General features: G+C 39.8%; 1 protein-coding gene across 4 annotated transcripts in view; it reads right to left on the reverse strand.

Moving 5' to 3' along the window:
• Positions 1-20,867, reverse strand: part of pcdh1a (protocadherin 1a) — a 223,645-nt gene that overhangs the window by 68,730 nt on the left and 134,048 nt on the right. For 3 of the 4 annotated variants that reach the window (XM_042430100.1, XM_042430101.1, XM_042430102.1), the window contains 2 exons: positions 15,786-16,600; positions 12,520-14,703 (listed from right to left, as the gene is read on the reverse strand). In XM_042430100.1, the coding sequence (XP_042286034.1) occupies positions 12,520-14,703; positions 15,786-16,580 (2,979 nt within the window). In that variant the 5' untranslated portion in view covers positions 16,581-16,600. The remainder of the gene's footprint in view (positions 1-12,519; positions 14,704-15,785; positions 16,601-20,867) is intronic. The other variant, XM_042430099.1, reaches the window with a different exon arrangement.

Below are 20,867 nucleotides of genomic sequence, written 5' to 3' on the forward strand. Positions count from 1 at the left end.
GGACCTGGTCATGAGTTTAGCAGCAGCATTTTGGACCACTTGTAAACGATCCAGGGCTGTTTTGCTGAGGCAGGTGAAAAGGGAGTGACAACAGTCAAGATGGGACAATATACAAACATGAATTAACATTTCCATCTCCGCTTGAGACACAATGGGCCTGAACTTTACAATGTTTCTCAGCTGGAAAAAAAACAATAGAGAATCAGACACTTGACATGTTTGTCCAGAGTCAAAGCCTGGTCCATAATGACACCTAGATTTCATATGAAGGATTTAACTGACAAGGTAATAGACCCAAGACCATCCCTTATCTTAGGGACAACACTAGAAGGGACAGAAATAAGGATTTCAGTTTTTTCTGTATTAAGCTGTAAGAAATTATCACCCATTCGGTTTTTTAAAGCCTTTAGGCAGTTATGCAGTTATCTAAATTCATTACAATTCAGTCATGTTTTGAGTTTTAAATGACACATATAATGGAATATCATCTGCATAGCAGTGATAGGAGATAACTTTAAAGTGCCTTATTATCTGTCCAAGGGGAAGCATATACATGACAGACTACGACCAAGGACTGAACCTTGGGGCACCACCATACAGACTTTCAGATAAAAAGCAAGGCTGCAAACAGAAACTGTGAAATTCCTTTCAGAGAGGTAGGAGGAGAACCACTGCAAGGCTGACCCAGGGATACCCACCCACTACTTGAGGACATCAACCAAAACACAGTGGTCCACAGTATCAAAAGCTGCACTGAGATCCAACAACATCAACACCGAACATTCTCCTGTATGAAGATATCATTCAAAACACTGAGAAGAGCTGTTTCTGTTGAGTGCCACCGGCAGAAGCCAAAGATTTTATGCTCATCTATTGCAGCTGCTGCTCAGCTACCACTTTTTCTAAACTCTTGGCTACAAAGGGCAACTTGGAGATGGGACTGTAATTATGGGCAGAGATGGATCAAGATTTGATTTTTTGAGAAGTGGCTAAATAACAGCTTGTTTGAACTGAGCAGGTACACGACAAGATAAGAGTTGCTGATTATGGAGAGCACAGCAGGACCAACAGAGCCAATGACATTTTTAAACAGAGATGTTGGTAAGATGTCAACAGGCAAGAGGAAGTTTTCATACAGTTAACCAAGTGCCTCTCTGCAGTGCCTCTCCCTTAGCATGTGACACATTGCAGTGGGTCCATGAACGTGGAATTCTTAGCAAGCAATCAGGGAAAATCAAGGGACTATTGACTGGACAGTCAATATCAGAAGGTAACCCAACACAGTGAAACCTGTGTGTCTGAATAGGTGGATAGTGCGTTGACAAGTTGTTGATACAGTTCTTAGTCAGTATGAGGCTATGTTGTCCAGTTTGGAGGAAATGGCCTCTGGGGTAGGGGGTGGGTTGTTGTTTCCCTACCAATGTTGAGACCAAACCTACACCCTTGTTAAATACTGAAAGATTTACTACTACCTCCTGTACATAGTCTTAGTACAATATCTACACCTGTCACATAGGCTGGGCCAACCAGTCTTAGAGGGCCAACACTGATCATTAAGTCTAATGCCTTGATTCCCCCGGGCACTGCTGTGTCATATTCCAGCTGCAACGCAGTTTTGTTCCGACCTTCGCATGGCATCATACCCCACCTGAAGTGTTTCAGAAGCAGGGCACTGCCTGTACCTTGTGAGGCAGCTGGATTCACCAGAACATGAGATCATGTGAGAATTGTAAGATTACACAGGAATTGCAAGATCACGCACTAATCTGTGTAACAACCATGGATGTATAAAGAGAACAACAAACAAAAGGTTACTTTGCCTATCTGACGTCTATTTGGTCATTTTTCCTTGATTTTTGTGCTCCTACCATGTCATATAAAATCTTGTGATTTTCCACTTCCAAGATGAACCTCTTGTTGTCCATGGTGTCAAATATCCTCTGAGATCCTCTGACCAGTTGACTTCTGGCCTGGTGCCACCAGTTATGACGTAATGTTGATGTAGTGATGTGATATACGATCAAGAGTCCGCACAGGGTGTTTTATTTTGACAACTGACCGGATGCTCTATGCCGTTCCTGTGCTTGACTTCCTGCCCAGCTCAATCTGCTCTGTGCAACTTGACTCAGCTTTCATCAAAAAAAAGACTAGGTGCGTATTTTTAGTGGAGCAGAGCAGAGAGCTACTTCTGGGACACTTCTGTAACATGCTGCTGCATGTCTGCTGGAATTACAAGCATTGACTAGAGTGGCTGTGTTAAAATAAAGTAGCATGACACCAGATTACATGTCATGACCCCTGTCAGACTGCATGTACTGTACATATGTGTTGGACATTGGTTTAGTGGTGATTTAGTGGTGTATGCTGTTCTCTAATTAGTTTATTGTGAAAAAACATTGTTGAAATGAGGTGTCTTATATTATGTACCATAATTCTAATAGGCTAGAGGCTTGGGTAGAGAGCATTAGACTACTTCAGACAGCCAATCACTATAAGATATGTACTTTGATGAAAACTATTGCGTCAAATGCTTTGTGTGTTTTATTCCGGAGTGTTTATAGATAATTTCACGACAACTGCGATCAGCTCCGGCAGCCGCGTTGGAGCCAGAACGTGACAGTGGAACCAAGCCGTAAGAGTGAGGTGCAAATCAAATCAATCATTATGTCCTAGTTCAAGAAATGATTCTCTCATTAGGGCAAGCCTGCTAATTGAAGTCATTTGCCTCTCTGCTGTCTCTCTTGCCCTCACCATGTTGATTATCCCTCTAGTTAAAGGCTTTTTTTTTTTTTTTTTTCATTCTTCATTTTCAGGTTTTTTTTTCCGAAGATAAAATGTGTTTTCTAATTCAAGTTACTTATTGTGTACACTGTAGCACTGAAGGAATGCATCCCTTTTATAGTGAGTACTGTACATGGAGATAATGGCAACAAGTTCTACCTTGAACCCTGAAGTAGTTGGTTTCAAATATATTATAATTCCTAAATAAAATAAAATAAGAGACACTACATACAACGCATATGATAGGAGCTAAGCAAGTAAGACTTGACAATACATGTGAGACTTATTTTGTGGACAGTAAAAAATAAATGGTTACTGATACCTATTGTAGACTGTTACAGCTACTAGAAGAATTACTGAACTATTATTGCTAGCAATGTTACTTAGTGTCCAGGAAGCTCACCAGACATTCTTGCACAAAAACACTCCCGTTAACCAGGGACGTAAAATACTGTCATTTCAATATGTCTTTAATTTGTTAGTTGTATGTTTTTAATACATATGTATTAAATAGATACATTTTTCAATATGGGCCCAATTTACACTTATCACTTATGCCTCTTGATAAGCAGCCTCCTGCCAGATGTGCACTTAAGATGCTGACTATGTAAACCCAGGTGTGTCCAACTTCACATTACGATCCATGGATTCCAATTTTTAGTTAAATCAATTTCTAATCTTCTTCCCTTAACTACCTGGAACTTGCCAATAGGGCTGCACACTTCCATTGGTCTACTGGTGTAAAACCAGAAATCAGCATATTAATGAGTATCACATACATCAAATAGGATTTGACTTGTGAATTCACAAGAACTTAGTCCCCTCCACTAAAAAATGTGTTTTGCCTATTGTTACTTCAGTTGAATGTTTAAGTTTCACTGTGCAGAATGTTGTATGTGCAGAGTTTGAAACTAGAGGGCTGTTTTCACATTCATCTGCTGAGTGGGGAAAGTTTCTCTGTGCTCATCGAAAATCTGAATTTAAGGGGTGGGCCTACCAACATCTTTTGGTCAGCAGTTAAAATTTTGAAATTAATAATATTTACATATTCATTGACTCTGGATTTTTCAATGAGGGAGAAGAAGTAGATATCATTTTAAGGATTTTCATGTGGTAATTGGACTTTTTTTGTGGAAGACCACATTTGACATATTATTATTCAAATCAGAGTATTTTTTATATGTCTTGCAAAATGTCTAGAGGGGATCTTTAAAGAATTTCTGTCCCTCCAAGTTTCGACAGTTGATTGGCCTCTGAATAATTACAATGTATCCTGATATTTAGGTGCTCCAGTCTTGAAGTGAACATGAAACAAGGCAGCATCAGAAGGGTACAAGGAGGGTGCCAAGAAACTGTAAATGTGCTGAGTATAGCAGGTGGTCTGTGCATCCAGCGTTTCCGCATAAGCCTTGATTATTGAGCTGTGCCATCTTTTATATTGTGCACAGCCAGATCGCACAGCTGACATCCGTCTCCATCTACTGTAACTCAAGGTAACACACACTCTCTCTATCCTGGCAAGATACTTCAAAGGATGTCTGGGGATGTTATGTGAATATTTTTGGCCTCTATCCACCTGCCTAGCACAGTTTTTAATAGCAATGAGCAGTCACAGCAAAGAAAATATTAACAGGTAGAATTTAAGGTAGTAGCCCATTTGACTCATATAGTGAAATTATAACTAGACCAGTAAAAGTAAAGTAATATTTATTTATTCATTTATTTATTTATTTTCAATTTTCAAATTTGAATTTGTTCATTTGTTTAAACATTGATCCCATTTTTGTTGTAGAGTTGTGTATGTCATGCAGAACCAAAGGAAGAGCTTATTAGATAGTGTATACTCCTGCATGCAAACTTTTAATAGATATAATGCCCAAATTTAGTAGCAGTCAGTCAGAGAGTCAGTGAGTGAAGGGGGAAGTAGTTGCCTATAAAATGTTCATCTTTTGATAAACAACTTATTTAAATGTATTTATTTATTTATTTATTTTGTGTAAAACTTTCTGTGACAGTTTCTACATGTAGAATAGCCTGAATCATTCCAGGATGTGTTAGGAATATTTTATTATACTTTAATTTAATTATTGTCCCAAGGGAAAGTTGCCAGTTAAGTCTTCGTGTTCAGCCATCCCAAACAAAATGAAATTAGAAGTACAAAGTATTTAAAGGCAATGCTTCAGCAGAAAATAATGAAAAGGCTCTGGAGTCTTTGGATTCATTTCCTAATGGGAGAGAAAGAAAGTCTGGATGGGATCAGCTCAAACACTAACAATCCAGAAGACCTGTGTAACTCAACAGTGCAATGCAGGGCATATTGTATTTTCTGTTTTCTTGAGTTGTGGATGGCAGTGAGCACTAAGCTTATTGTTTTTCTGACAATCCAAGTGAACCCTTTATTATCTGTTCCTCTGTAGTATTATCTCAAAATTATACGTTGCCAAAATCTTGCTCAGTCAAAAATGCATTGTTCTACTTTATGTTTGAGTCCTCTATTGCATGACCTGTAACAGTCCTTCACTCGCAACAGCATATACACACAAATGTTTTTATATTTATCTCTAAAACAGTTTAATTCTGTCTCACACTTGTATTGTTGGTATTATATGTTGAATACTGACTGCAATCACAGCTCAGTGAAAAATACAATACAATACAATACAGACAACATGTTGCCTTCTGCATTGTCTCCCTCTCTTTCAGCTACAGAAAGACACATTCAGACACAGCCTCAGACTGCACTCTTTCTTGTCTCAGTGTATTCAGGAATTTTACCATTTCTGTAATTCCTCCGAGGCCCACTAACGGACCCTTTTCATGGCAGACATTTTGACTTATCAAAGCAGGAAAAGCACATGTGTAAAATGTATAACATAAACAATTGCTCCATTCCATTAATTGTCCCAGGAAACCATGTCAGTGAGTGAGCAAGCACCAGAGCCCTGAAACTGGCTCAACTAAATGGCTGCTGTGAAAAGGGGCTATTCCTTCCTATCTGACTCAATCACCTGTCTACTATGCTGTTCCACATCAGCAATTAGTCCAAGTAATTGTAGAGACAGGGTCAAAGCCAACTTACTTTACATTTCATCCTCAGCAGTACAGCCATTTCACTTGTTACCTGCACCTGCCTTAAATCTTCCTGATTTCCCTATTATCTGTATGCCTGCAACTTGCCTGGTGCTACTGTGTTCGCCTTAACCAACCTCCTTGTTCAGGGTTATAAGCCTGAAATTACTTCACCTAGTAAACTGAACTTCAACTGCTCTGTTCTGTATTGGTGTCTGGATTTAAGTCCACCTTCTTATGTCAGTTACCTGAATGGCGACAGTATGATCTGGGCAAACTATGGACCCAGGATTTACTTTACCATGGAAGATGGAATAGAAGGGGATGATGGATGAAGCTTCATGAAAAACAAGTCCACTGTGTGCATAATTTGTACCCTCATGTTATCTGCTTTCTCCAATAGTGCAAGATTCCCAATTAAAATTGACTCAAAGCTGCCTCCTGAGAAACTGCTCTTGTCATCTTTACAGCATGACTATGTTTGATCCAGCCATGCCTTGGCTCTATCAAGTCTGGATCAAAGTACCATACATTCATTACTAGCTTCTGCTTTTAAAACAGCCTCTCAGTGTTTGTTCCCATGTCAGAACTGTCACCTTCTCTAAGCCAATAAAAAAATATTTTCTTTCAACATGCTTTTTGGTTGGCATTTTAAACTTAATTATGGTAGTGTAACTGGACTCATACAACCTTGCATATACTTACTTTATAATAAAACTACATTATATGTGGCTTTTCAGATAAATTGATATATGAAATGTTCAAATGCTGCTAAACAACCTTAAGAAATAGATAATAGTGTATGATGAAAACAGCAACCATAGAATGTAGTGTCACTGGCTGATTTAACCGATGTATGTAGGTTTGTATGTATATATGTAAATATATATATGCACAGTGGAAAATAGTGGGTGTTTTAAAGGAAGTTTAGTTATACAACTGAATTATCAGCATTTCCCAGGGGTAATATGTTCTAATTATAAAAAATACATTGAGTACCTGATATGCTGTATAATGAACTAATGTCACTAGTCTTCAACTAAATAGGTTTGACAACCCAGTCAGCATATTGCTGTATGGGCAAAGATTTGTTAATAGTGTTGTTAAGACCTGAAATGGAAGCTAAACAATAAACAGTATTTTCAATACAAGGTAGTGACAACCTAATGTATTGAATCACACTATTATGATATAAAACAGTAAGCAAAACATGCAGTACAGGCAGGGTAAATTATTCCGGCATCTACAATGCTTTTTACCTCACTTTCCTTCTAGCCTTCCTTTTCTGGGTAATCAGCCAGGGCAAATATGTGGTGCACAAAGAGCCGTTGTGTGTGGGTGTTTGTGTGTGCGCATCTGTGTGTGTATATGTGTGTGTGGGTGGGTGGGTGTCGTGCCTGTTTGAAAAATACTGGAAGGCAGATTGGATACCGAGATGGGAAAAGATAGGGAAAATACGTCAGCTGCACTCCTTGCTTTCCCAACTATTCGCTGAAATGCAGATGGCATATATCCAATGATTTCTAGGTTTCACTGGTCTTAAGTAAGAGAGAATAATGTGTCACAGTCTTGTAGAACAAGTGCAAATTTTGCCTCAGGCCTCCTCTGTAAAATACACCTCTGCTGAGTTCAAACAGCAGTATTGGGCTAAATTGGGCTAATCCCAGCTCAAAGGGATGCCTAAAGTTCACAAAGTGTGGGCCCTGCTTAACAATGAGGAAGGTTAATTAAGACTCACACTGACTCACTCTACCCCCTTTCCTGCTCTTAGAATCCACTGGATTGGCTTTAAGGAACTGTAGACAGGAATGGAGATGGAGGTGTAACCTCAAGGGGAAAACACTCATCCATTTCTGGTAAATAAAGCATTTCAATAGTGTGATATAAAGGATGAATTTAAAGCTTTTCCAGCAGTTATGACTGCTGTGTAACACAGAATTCTCAGTGTTTCATACCACTCACATTGTGTTTTCCACAAATGTGGGATTCTCATTAAGTGCAGTGTGAAAAAAGGTGCCAACTTTTAGACCCAACAGGGCTAATTATCAGCTCTAATGGCCATTGTGAGTCACTGGTTTCTCCAGCAACCATCATGTAATATCACACATTCAAAGGTGACAAGGGGGGAACTAGAAACTACAAAGATAGTGGTTGTTAAAGTGCACCAACCTCCAGCTTGTTTTAGAAATGAAAGAGATTACCATTGTCATTACTGGATACAACTGTGCAGCAGCAGTGTGGCACCTTGGTGAGGTATTCATGTTCCATGAGGACTAGGACTGTGAATGTGATTTAACACAACATTATATGAATTGAACTGAACAAATCACTCACATACAAGAGCATACTTTCTAAAACAATCCTAACACTAAATGAGAATGAGTAAATGTGTGTGCATGTTTGTGTGAAAACATAGTTTGTGCATTACATACGGTACATGCATTTACATAGTACATGATACTGGTAATTATTCCTTTGAAATATCTACACCTTCCTGTATGTAAATGCTTACCCACGCTCAATAGTTAAATTCTGACATACAACTGAGAATGGTTTAACTTGCCAAGACCCTGAGGAAAATTCCCAGTGTCCCCACTTTAATTACAATATTACCTAAACAGGTGCAAGCAGTATGAAAGCAATTGTAAGGACCTCCTTTCAGCACAGGGAAGCTACAGCATCATGCAGAGAGCTCATCCTGTTTGTTGAAATCTAACATGGAGCCATTTTGAGTTTGCTTGATGATACATTTGCACTTTGAAAGAGTTTTTCTTGCAAAAAAAAGTAAAAAGGAAATAGAGAAAATGACTTGGGTCTTTTTCTCATTTTCTAGGTGTTGGTGGGCTTTTACCATTTACAGTAAAATATTGTTTTTTGTTTGTTTGTTTGTTTTTAATTTAGCATTTCAAATATTTAATTAATGTTTGGTATAATTCTTTAGAGTATTGACTATAGAGGACAGGAGTCTTTCTGTATCAGCCTCACACAGGCCTATCGTCTTTCTCTCCGCTCATGATGCAACGGTACTCCATTTGTAGGCTTTGGAACAGCAAAGGCACTGTCCATGGTTCTGAATTTCATTGGTTTTAGACATATACAGTACATGACAACCGTTGGTTACAACTGTGGTTGAGGGTTTCAGATGTCTAAGTCTATTCCTGGCATTTATTGGTTTGTTTTTTTGGAACAAGCATTTTAGAAAAAAAGATTTATTTTGAATTTGCTAGGCAATGGATATTTTTTGCCCAAATGCCTTCAACTGTGTTTAGAGGCAGTATGTCTGTTGTAATATATTATATCCAAGAGACTGCATTTCAGGAATTCTATGCCAAAGTGGGTTAATCTAAAGCAATTAGAGGGCTGAAAATGTCTCTACAGAGTCTTGGGAAAAGATCAAAATGTTTCTGAATTGATAGGAGTACTAGCCCCTAGTGGAGAAAACAAAACAAATATAGTTTTGCACATATAGCTGGCAATTGCTTAAACAATACAATGATCAAATTAGGGAATCTTAAACATCTGTTTGGATTTTGGGACCCTCAACAAACCATTCTTGAGTTTACTGGATTCAAATATTCTACTCTTCAGCCTCAGGCTGTTCTCAGGCTAGCATTTATAGGTGCAGACGTTTCTATAAAATTGATACAAGGGCAGTGTTACACCTACACAATACAGTATGTCTAATACTTGTGTCTATTATTAGCCTAGGTACATTTGTGGTGAAATGTAATGCACCCCTAATTCACTCCAAACATACTGCTCCCACACATGCATACATACTTTGCAACATCTTTATCAGTGAGGGTCCACTATATGGACTTGTCGACCCTCATTGATATAATGCATTTCCTCCTAATCCGGACACTCTCGACTCCATGTTTAATGCCAACCCATACCCTAACCTAAGCCTAATTCTAACCTTATCCCTAAACTCAAATTTGTTCTTCCAAAGACATATGTACAAGAACACATGCACACACATTTTACAGCTTTCAGATGAGGCCACTTTAGGTTGTTGAACATCGACTCAGATTTTACCCAGTAGATGGGTGTTCATCAGTAAACTGTCTTTTAACTGAAGCCTGAGGGAGGTGGAGAAAAAATAATAATTTAGCAGATAGTGACAGAGCTAAACTCTGTCAGTGGTGCAATAGCTCCAATCCTTTGACTAAAAGAGTTGTAAAAAAAACAAGCAAACCTTGCTTTGCAAAAAATGCTTCTATTTCATGTGTTCATAGTCTGTAATAACGCAAGCTGTAAGTTTCCGACATATTATCGAGTTTAGTACAAACCAGACACCTGATCACATTCTCAATGAAAAGCCATTGTCGAGTGTAGCACAGTTAATTAAAGCAAGGGCACCACTCTACATCTGTCACATCACTTGGCAGTTACTTTAATTATATATTTTGGTCAATCTGTTCTTCCTGATGTGAGAGGGGATGCTATACATGAGACAACATCTGCTGAGGTATGTCACATGAGCTTCAACATCTGTCCATGTTTTTACTAAGCCTGTCAATCACTGAGTCATGTCTCATACGCATTTATGTTATCATATTGAGAAACCACAAACACTGTCAAGTGCTGAGAGCTTACATCTGTGCCGCAGTTACAATTAACACTCTTTTACCAAGCAGCAAATACACACACAAACCCAAAGATTGGCACTACACACACATACCCAGACACACCCTGTGGCTTGCAGTCATTTTGGTCCCTTATGTTGTCCATCAAGGAGACATTGGTGACTATTCTCTAAACAGACTCCACCCACAAAGGCTTGTGATCACCTAAGCTGTCAGCTAGCATCTGCCGAAACTACCAACAAGCCAACTGTGAGACTGACTCTGAAGATATCTCCACAGAAAATGTGTCACCTACACATGTTCAGAACTCAGCAGCATATTTTCCACTTCTATTTTTGCTAATTTATATGTGGCAAACTTTATCTGCAAAGTGTTGGAGAATGTCAAACTGTTTTGTATGTATGCCACTGCGATTTGATATATGGAAGCATCTTGAAAGCCCATGTCATCTTGTCTTAGATGAAAATAAATTGTAGACATCAATGGCAACTATGTTCAATACAGAATGATGGCCATCTTTTGAGTATTACTGTGGTATTATAAATACTACATTGTTAGAGATTATCTTTATTTGTGTCATTCAGAAATGTATCAGCTATCACAGAGGTGGTAAGAAATATCGATCATGCATGTTAGGTTGCCGATCATGGATACACTGTTTGCCTGAGAAGGAAGGCCCATGTAGCTGGCAGTTTTTGAGTTTGGGGGGGGACCCTTATGAAACTGTTTTTACCTCCTACTGATATCAGGTGGTTTTTCCTTCATGTTGAATAAGAATTCAGTAAAGTTATTACCGGAAAAAAGGAGATGCATGTCAATAGCCCAAGTATAGCTGTCTTAGTAAACTGATGGGATCCCAACATCTTTACATTTTGCTGTACTACAAAGAATGTTACACTATTTAAAAATGATGCTAGTCTGACTTATCCCCTCTGCGTGCGTGCGTGCACACACACACTTGTCTAGTCCAAGACACAAAATCACACTCTTGTAGATGACACAGAAACCTAGAGACATACTAGCTTTATATCCCTAGACTCTACAATTTTTCCGTTCATAATCCCCTCTGAGTCTATTAATATTTCTGTTTCCATGGCGATTTGAGCCTTGCCAAATGTTGTACAGATAAGAGGAGATAAGAGCATAAGGAGCAGGGAGATAAGAGCAAGTGACCTGCAGAGATCAGAGCACTAGAGGTCATACAGAAGAGCAAAAGTAAGTCACTGAGAAATCGACCTTCCCTTCCCTGCTCAACTCAACTGCCAAGCCAAAGAATTTCTCATAGTGCAACACTTGCGCACATACCTGGAGTTAATCATTTTTGCAGCAACTTCTTTTGTGTATCCAATCTCATCCTTCAAAGAAAGTTACATGGGAGCAACACAAAAACATGACAGCATGTCACTGCAGTTAATATTGGGAGAAACAATTGATACTATATTCTGTTGATAACTAGAGTCTGAAAAGCTGTAAATATCCTTATTAAATTATTGTTAGAGTATATCAATGCTGTCCATGTGACCATAGACATTTTTAGTGGCAACTAGAATTTAGGGAAATGCCATTTTATTTATTGAAGCAAGTCATATGTTTTCAGATGGGAGTAGACATTTTGTCTCCTTAACCTGTCATCTCACACATTATGTAAAATCTCTAGCGAGCACAAAATTGAGAATAAGACAGATGTGACAGTAACAAATCTGCGGTAAAATATAATTTTACAGTTTTACAATCCAGACTGATGGAACAACAATAACACAAAACACATTCAAATTATTCAAATGTAATATCAAATTTTTGCCATTTGAGTAGATCATGGCATATTACTGTAGCTGACAACACAGATCGTGGGTTTTCTGGTTTCTAGTCCTATTTGAGTGTTTTTCAAAATGTAAAAGACATTTTTAAGAACTGTTGCACTCAATAAGAATAATATATGTGAACTCTAAAATTGAGATCTAAAATTGAGCTCTATTATAGCCTCAAACAAACATATTTTTTGCAAAAGCAACACACCAACCATCCACTCCTCTAACAGGCCATCTACACAATAATTACTTTTTGCAAGGCATTTTTTTACCTGTTTGTTGTACTTCGGCTGGCTGGTCTTGTAGCTGTAATCTGAGTACTGGTCTGAGCCAGTAGAGTTGTCATCTCCTCCCGTTCCTACAAAGGTGTTGGTGGCGGGAAGGTCCTGGACAGCCTGGTGCTTCTGTGAAGCTGAGGGTGATTGGGCCTGCAGCTGAATGGACGGTAAGGGAGAGTTGGAGCGGTAGTGCCTGCTTATATCAGGGCTGCCTGGCGAATAGGTTAAGGGCAGATGTATCCTGGGGCTATCATTGACTCCATCAAGGTTGAACTTAAGACTCTTTTGAAGGCTGACCTCCTCCTCTTCCCCGAGTGGTTTTGGAGACTTCTGAGGCTTTCCTTTCCTTCCTCGTTTGCCTTTGGCATTCTTTGGTGCCTGTTTGGGTGCATATAAGTCCTTTGTTTCCTTCTTGCCAGCCTGATACCCACTCTTAGTTTCTCTCTGTATGCGGTGTCGAATAAATACCACCACCAAGATCAGCATGACAACACCTGCCACACCGGCAAGGCTTCCAAACAGAATGTTACTACGCTGTGCTGCAAAACCATTGTCAGGATCACCAGCAATGTCCCTGTCCAGTGGAGTGTAAAGACTGTGCCCAACTAGGGCTTCCACTAAGCTGACATTTGAAATGGTTTCATTGACATAGATGTGGACCAGGGCAGTGGCATGACGTGCAGGTTTCCCCCTGTCACTCACTCGTACCACTAGACGATGCAGTCCACCATGTTTTCGGGTCATCTCCTTTGCTAGAGTGATCTCTCCACTGGAAGGGGAGATGCGGAATAACTGGTAAGGGTTTCCACCAGCAATACTGAAGACCAGCTCTGCATTAGGTCCACTGTCCAGGTCTTCAGCTTCAACTACCTCTACATGGCTATCTGGGGAAGCTAGAGGTGACAAGCGCCTGAAGGAGGAATTTGAAGGCTTGGTGACCACAGGATCATTGTCATTTTCATCCAGTACATTGATGGTAACACCCACATATGAAGACCTGGGTGGCTCTCCTCCATCCACTGCTTTAAGTCGGAAAGTGTAGCTGCTTTCTTTCTCTCTGTCAAATGAGATGCTTGAAAGAATGGTGCCTGTTCCATTTTGAACAACAAACTTCCCTCCGTCAGGCTCTACAGACAGGTGAACCCGAGCATTCTCACCTTTGTCCACATCCAGGACTGTCACCATGCCAACTGGACTGAGGGGAGGCATGTTTTCCAAAACTGAAAAACTGTAGCCACTAAGCATGAACTTGGGGTCATTGTCATTGCGGTCAATGACTTTTATAACAACAGTTGCTGTTCCTTTGTGAACAGGTGACCCTTTATCTGCTGCGGTGACCCGGAACTCATAGCGTTCCTTATGCTCACGATCAAGCGGGCTTCGGGCTCTGACTTCTCCTGTATTTGGGTCAATCTCAAACAGACCTTTGATGGATGAGTCTCCCACAATATTATAGAGAAGTTCCGCATTGGTGCCACTGTCAGCATCCGAAGCTGTAACATCCAAAACCTTCTCCCCTGGTTGGTTTTCTTCAGCAAAATCTACCTCGAACAAGGTTGGGGAGAATATTGGTGAGTTATCGTTCACGTCAGTCACCTGCACTTTCAAAGAGTTTGTACTAGAGAGTGCTGGATTTCCAGAATCCACAGCCACAATCTCTACTCGGTAATCCCTAACTCTTTCAAAGTCAAGAGGAGTGGTGGTCTGTAAGAAATATTTCCTCTTGTTGTCACTGGATGAGTCGCTGGCAGGGCGAAGCTGGAAGGGCACATCTCCTGCTACCACGCAAGTGACTACAGCATTCTCTCCCTCATCCTTGTCTGACACTTGTACCAAAGCAACGGCTGTTCCCACTGGCATGTCCTCTGAAATGTTAGCCACTCCTTCACTGTGAGTCACAAGACCAATCCCACGAATCTCCACTGCTGGAGCATTGTCATTTTGGTCAGTCACCTCAATGGTTACAAATGTATTAGAGCTTTTGGGTTGAGGACCTTTATCCCTCGCCACCACATAGAAGGACAAGCTGCTGATTTCCTCTCTGTCCAATGACCCTTTGACATAGATAATGCCAGTGGACCGATCAATTCGCAAGAGTTTCGGTACTGGGTCTACAGCTTGGTGAAGGGTGTACTCAATTTCTCCGTTAGGGCCCATGTCAGAGTCATTTGCTTTGACCTACAATCAGAAGGAATTGAATGGTTAAAGGCATGAATTATGTGAAGCAATTTAGGGTTTGATTTAAAGAAAGCCAGTGTAGGATTTTCTCTGCTAATCATTGGTCAATTAATTAATTAATTAATCCATGGATGACTCTTCAAAGCACAACATATGAACAGCTCCATTCTGTATATTTTATTATTGCCCTTCCTCTCTGCTTTTGATGGTTATGTCACTGGCCTTTTTTTCTCTTTTGTGGGGCGCTTTAGATAGGAAGTGCTGTATCTCTCCTGATGAGTAGGTTGGCACCTTGCATGGCAGCCTCTGCGTTCAGTGTATGAATGTGTGTGTGAATGGGTGAATGTTGGCAAGTATTGTAAAGCGCTATAAGTGGTCGATAAGACTAGAAAAGGGCGATATAAAATGCAGCCTATTTACCATCTTTTTTTCCCTTTTTTATTCCTGAGAATGGGCTCGAGAAAGGTTCACATGAAAACATATGGCAAAATATTAAGCCTGCTATTTCTTTCATGACAGTCAGTGCAATTTCACAGTGGGATGCAGAGAAAATCCTACACAGAGCATCTTACTCCTACACTGACATTGTGTATCTCTAACTCTATTTCTGCAAGTATAATAGCACAACAACAGCAATAAGCAGCTTAATTACCTGTACAAGCATAATATGCTAATACTTGAGTACTTCCAGCACTTAACATGCATATTTGAGTAACAGAGTGAGACAAACTCATTTTAAAAATATTGAATATTATAAAGAGCATGATATGTGAGTGGCCTTGGTTTCCCAAGAGTTCTACATTAGAGGTTAAATTCTATTTTTAAACATTTTAAAGCTCAACACCAGAATAAAAATATCTGTCTTTGATTTGAATTTACACATGAAGACTGTATCTGACAAATTACCACTGCACTAACATGATGCACAGACTAATTTTTCAAAAACATCTTGATAAATTGGCTGAGCACTGCTGCTGAATATAAAATTGAAAACAGTACATCAAGCAGCATAAACAATTTTGGTTGCAATTTAACATTACACCCCAGACTGCAATTTGATTTTAAAAATTTATTTAACCTACCTGCAACACAGAGTGCCCCACTGGACTATTTTCAGACACTTCCGCCTCATATGTGGACTTTTCAAACTTGGGTGAGTTATCGTTGGCATCGGTGACTACCACTCTCAGCAAAGCACTGCTGTAGCGCTGTGGGTTTCCTCCATCCACTGCCTTGATGGTGAGGTCATAGGAATCCTTTAACTCACGATCTAGGTTGCCCAGGACAATGAGTTGTGGGAGCTTCCCACCCCTGTCGTCAGCCACTTGTAAACCAAATAGAGTTGCTGCGTCTGGCCCTGCAGTGAGGGCATAATCACTCACACCATTCCTGTCTGAGTCCCTGTCTGTAGCTAGAGGTATGGAGAATAGTGCCCCCATGATTGTATTCTCGGGGACAGAGATGGTGAGCACAGAAGAAGGAAATTGGGGGGTGTTGTCATTGATGTCCTGTACCTCAATGCGTCCTTCAATGAGTCGTGGGCTCTGATTTTGTATCAGATCTGTCACTGATACTTCAAATTCCAGGTAGCAGGGCTTACCCTTAGCGAGCGAGCGACAGTCCCTCAGGGTCTCTCTGTCTATGGGAATCTCTGTGGTGAAAATATCTCCCGTCTTTCCATCGACACGAAGATAAGGGGCACCAACTTCCAGTTTGTAGAGATGACCCGAGTCTGGCAGTCCCTGGTCTGCTGCCAGGCTACCAATAAGAGTATTGGGAGGCTGCTCTTCCTGGACCCGGTACAGGATACTGCCTTCAGTGAAGCCACAGTGCAGCACCAGGAGCCCAAACACCACAACTCGTAAATTCAGTTCCATTAGGTCATCAGAAGATCTGCCTGTAAAATGAAATGAAGAGAATTTGTGTCAAAATGTTGTTTCCTACAGGAAATCATATTTAAAGATTTAGCTGTAACATGCTTGGTATCTGTATCAAGCTCCAGAGGCAATAATTACTTAACTTTTATTACAAAGGAAAATCACAGAACTCATTAAGACCAGGGTGATATATTAAGTCAGCAGGAAAAAAGAACAAAAAACGCTCTTCATAGTATTGTTCTATTATAACTCAAAGGCTGTAAAATGAATTATTTTTGTCAATAAGTTGCACCAAAACCTACCACAGGCCTGCAAGCACAACATAATAATTAGACATCAACAACAAAGGGAAAAGAGGGATTCTAAAAAATGCAATAATAACTATATCCCAGTGTGGTTTCTTTTCAGTGCCAGAGCTTGAATAGCTTCAATAAATGTTTTTACAAATTTCATGTAGAACGTGTAGGATGTAGGAACAAGAAATTATATCTTGTGAGCTTACACACAAAACTTGGGGCCCAGTGTGGATTGTTTCAGCAATCAAATAAAAATGTAATACAAAATCTCAGTGATTCCACCCAGCCGAAGAGACTCATTATTTCAGTATTACACCACTAAACATCAAGTGGTTAAGCAATGTAGCTCAAAAATAACCTTCCATATACAGTAAAAGATGCCCTCAAAAATAAATCCTTATGAAACTGCCAAGATAGTCTATTTACAGAGCCGAACTGTTTCATCAATTTCATTATGAGAGGCCTGTGACAACAAAATCTTGCATACATAAAGGTCATAGAGGCAGTGAGGCCTTTTCTTCTCATGCAGATTACGCAACTTGGCCATTATCATCTCATGCAGCTTGCAACAATGCACAATTCAGAAAGTTTCATCCACACTCCATTGCCACTGGCTAGCTCAAACACTGTAATCATTATGTTTGATTTTGAACCTTTCAACTGTGTAATTACGAGGCATTATTTTAGTGTCTTCTTTGATCTGTATTCCCTCTAGCTAAGAAATTCTGGCTTTTTTCATGCTGCAATGATTTTAGACTATAATTATTTCCTGTGTGTGTGTGTGTGTGTGTGTGCAGAGTTCTATTGGTAATTGAAATGTGAGCAGACATTGAGGTTAAGTATCAAGGTCCAGTGCTCTGGACAACTTAGTGGTGGCAATGTTTTACCAGTTGTGTGTGTGGTGCATCTGGAGTGTCTACTCACTAATCCCACAGTGTTAATTTCTACACATTATTTCAGTGCAGCCTGTTGTGTACAGAATCCATTGTATGTGTCAGTGATACACAAATCCGTATTAATAAATGGACTGGGTAGCCAGACTGGACCTCAACACTGTTTCGTAGTCACAGTCTTAACAAAACACTGCAAGACAGAACTTTCTTGAATCATATTACTAAAATTTGTGCAAGCCTTTAAAGAATTTAAGTGAGGTAACATCTCCATTTTTAGTTAAAAAGCGATGTGTAGTTGGAATTGGGGAAAGAACAAGTGGGATCACAGCATCCATAGTTTGTGTGGGTGTGAGCAAGAAAGAAGGAGAGAAACAGTTGATTGAAATAAACATGAATATGGGCCGATATTCTGAGCTTGAATCAGTAAAATCAGTAAATCTGCATTTCCTCTCACGACACAATGTTCCAGAGAGGAGCAAAGCAAATATGCATTAAGCTAGACAGCAAAACACAAATATAAAGAATCCAATGAGAAATCCAATTCCTTTTCAATACATTAAAATTGGAAGTGCAGGTTATTGATGCACTAATTGCACAGTTATTGATGTGTCCCTTTTACATTTGCAGGGGGAGCCTCTAGTCAATGTAGCATGAATGGTGAGTGTGTTCTCTGTGTGTTCATGTGTACAAGAAAAAAAGGAAGACAGGAGTAAAAACATAATCAGAGGATACGTTCCAAAACACATTTCTAATATCTACAACTGACATTTAACATCCAAACATCATTATTTGTGATACACTTGTACTATATTAATTGTAAATGTTTCATATTGCTGTACCTGCTTACATTAAACTCGTGAGCTTGTATGAAGGTTTTTACTGAATAAAGAAATGTAATACTCAAATAGATAAAAGCAACTAATTGCATTGCCATCTTGGGAATTATTTCTTATATAACAATGAAACCCAGGGATGACACACAGGTTGAGAATGTATTTGTGCTTTAACTAATTCTTTTTCAATATTCACTGTTGAATGGTAAATGGACAGCATTTATATAGTGCTTTTCTAACCTACCAACCACTCAAAGCACTTTACAATACATGCCAACACTCACACACACATTCATACACTGATTGCAGAGGCTGTCATGCAAGGTGCCAATCTGCTCATCATGAGCAATATAGCGCTTTTTATCCAAAGTGCTTTACAATGTTTCTAATGCTCACTCACCCATTCACACACACACTCACACACCAATGGCGCAGCCAGAGGCAGCAATTTGGGGTTCAGTATGTTGCCCAAGAACATTTCGACATGTGGACTGGAGGAGCCGGGAATCGAACCAACAACCTTCTAATTAGTGGATGACTCGCTCGACCTCCTGAGCTACAGCTGCCCCAAAGTTGAGTTTAAGTTTACAAAAATTATTTATACAAACAGCCATTTAAAATGAAAAAATGAAAACCATTATTAATTTCATTATGTTTTGTTTAGCTATAACCGTCCCCCTCCCGTTGCATTCACTTCTAGAATGAATAGGCGTGCTTTGATAGTGACATGATTGTTATGGTTGATGACACTCATGACTTAATGTCTTCCAGTTGGCCTCATGCCTGTCTTCCAGATGGCACCGTGCCTGCCAGCCAAAGCGAATTGGTGTTCTTTTTTTCCCTTTGTTTACATTTACATTAAAATTCATGTTGTTCGTGAAATATGCGTTTTGCCCCTGTGGGGATCAATAAAGTTTCATCATCATCATCAGTCAGTGAGAATCTCTTATCAGATGAATATTGACACCATGCCTTTGGGTTTTTATCTAACATTCTTTAGCTATCTCACATATTTTATCAAAAGCTTGACAGCATCATTTTCCCCCGATGTCAAAGCAAGCTAAGGTAGTGGCGAAGGGGAACTTTTGCTAGAGGATGTGAGACTTCTTGGACTACTGCTTGTCTCACCAAAGTTCACTACCTGAACAGCAAAATGGATAAATTAGAACTGCTGAACGCAACTAGGAGTGACATTTCGTGCATCTCAGCGCTTTTCCTCTGAAAAACTTGGTTATCATCTGCTATCCCAGATGGTGTAGTAGACCCACATGACTACAAGCTGATTCAGGCAGATCGCAATACATAACTCAGCATAAAATCAAATGGAGGAACAAGAGATTCGTTTTTCCACTGTGTTCAAATGCGTCTGTTGTATTACAGTCCTGGTCAGCCAGGCTAAAATCAAATAGTTTTCGTTGTCATTTCCATAGTTAAGGTCTTAGCTTCTCTAAGGACTGAAATGAACAAATGAGAAATGAGAATGTAAAGAAGTGGGAAAGATATTGGCATAACTGGAGATGGTCATATGGTCAATACGTCCAACCTGTCAACACCCAAACACTGTGGCAGCACAGTGGTGTTTAAACAAGAGGATCACTGCAGAAACTTCTTCATTTGTGCACAGACTACCCATTACACTTTGTGGTAGGTACACTGGACAACTTAGACCTGCCTGATGCTTGGGTGACCCCTACTGTGATACAACTTGTATGAGTGCAGTACTCACTACTTCCTTTAAAATAGCTGTTAGGGCCCTTTGCAGCCTAAAGGGCTCATAAAGTAATTCCCTTAAGCACTGTATGCTGCAAAAAGCAACTAGCACAAATAGACAAGTAAACACCTTGAGCCAGACACTTAAGGAGGAGCTACAAAACAAATATTCTTGAGAAATATCTTTCCAGTTTTAATCAAGGCATCCACTGTCTAAATGAGGAAAAAACTTCAACTCTACCAGCGAAGCAGCATTCTGCATACAACCTCATACTGTGATCATGCAATGGCCCAGATGGTTCCAGCATAGAGAAAAACTGAAGGCAGGCTGTACCACAGTATGGAAGTGGACCTTCAAAGACTGTCTATAACTGGCTGATTGGTCTGCTATTTGCTATATCTCCTGCAAAAATGTTTAACTTCGCAACAAAGAATGCAGTCAAAACAAAATTGCTCAGCAAGGGAGTTTAGGACCCTGAGGAACATCACAGAGTAGGCTTGCCACACAGAAATAACACTGCCTGGCCAAAACCCAGCTTATTAAGACCATCAGGG

This window comes from Thunnus maccoyii, chromosome 13 (genome assembly GCF_910596095.1).
Source record: "Thunnus maccoyii chromosome 13, fThuMac1.1, whole genome shotgun sequence".
Classification (NCBI taxonomy): Eukaryota; Metazoa; Chordata; class Actinopteri; order Scombriformes; family Scombridae; genus Thunnus; species Thunnus maccoyii.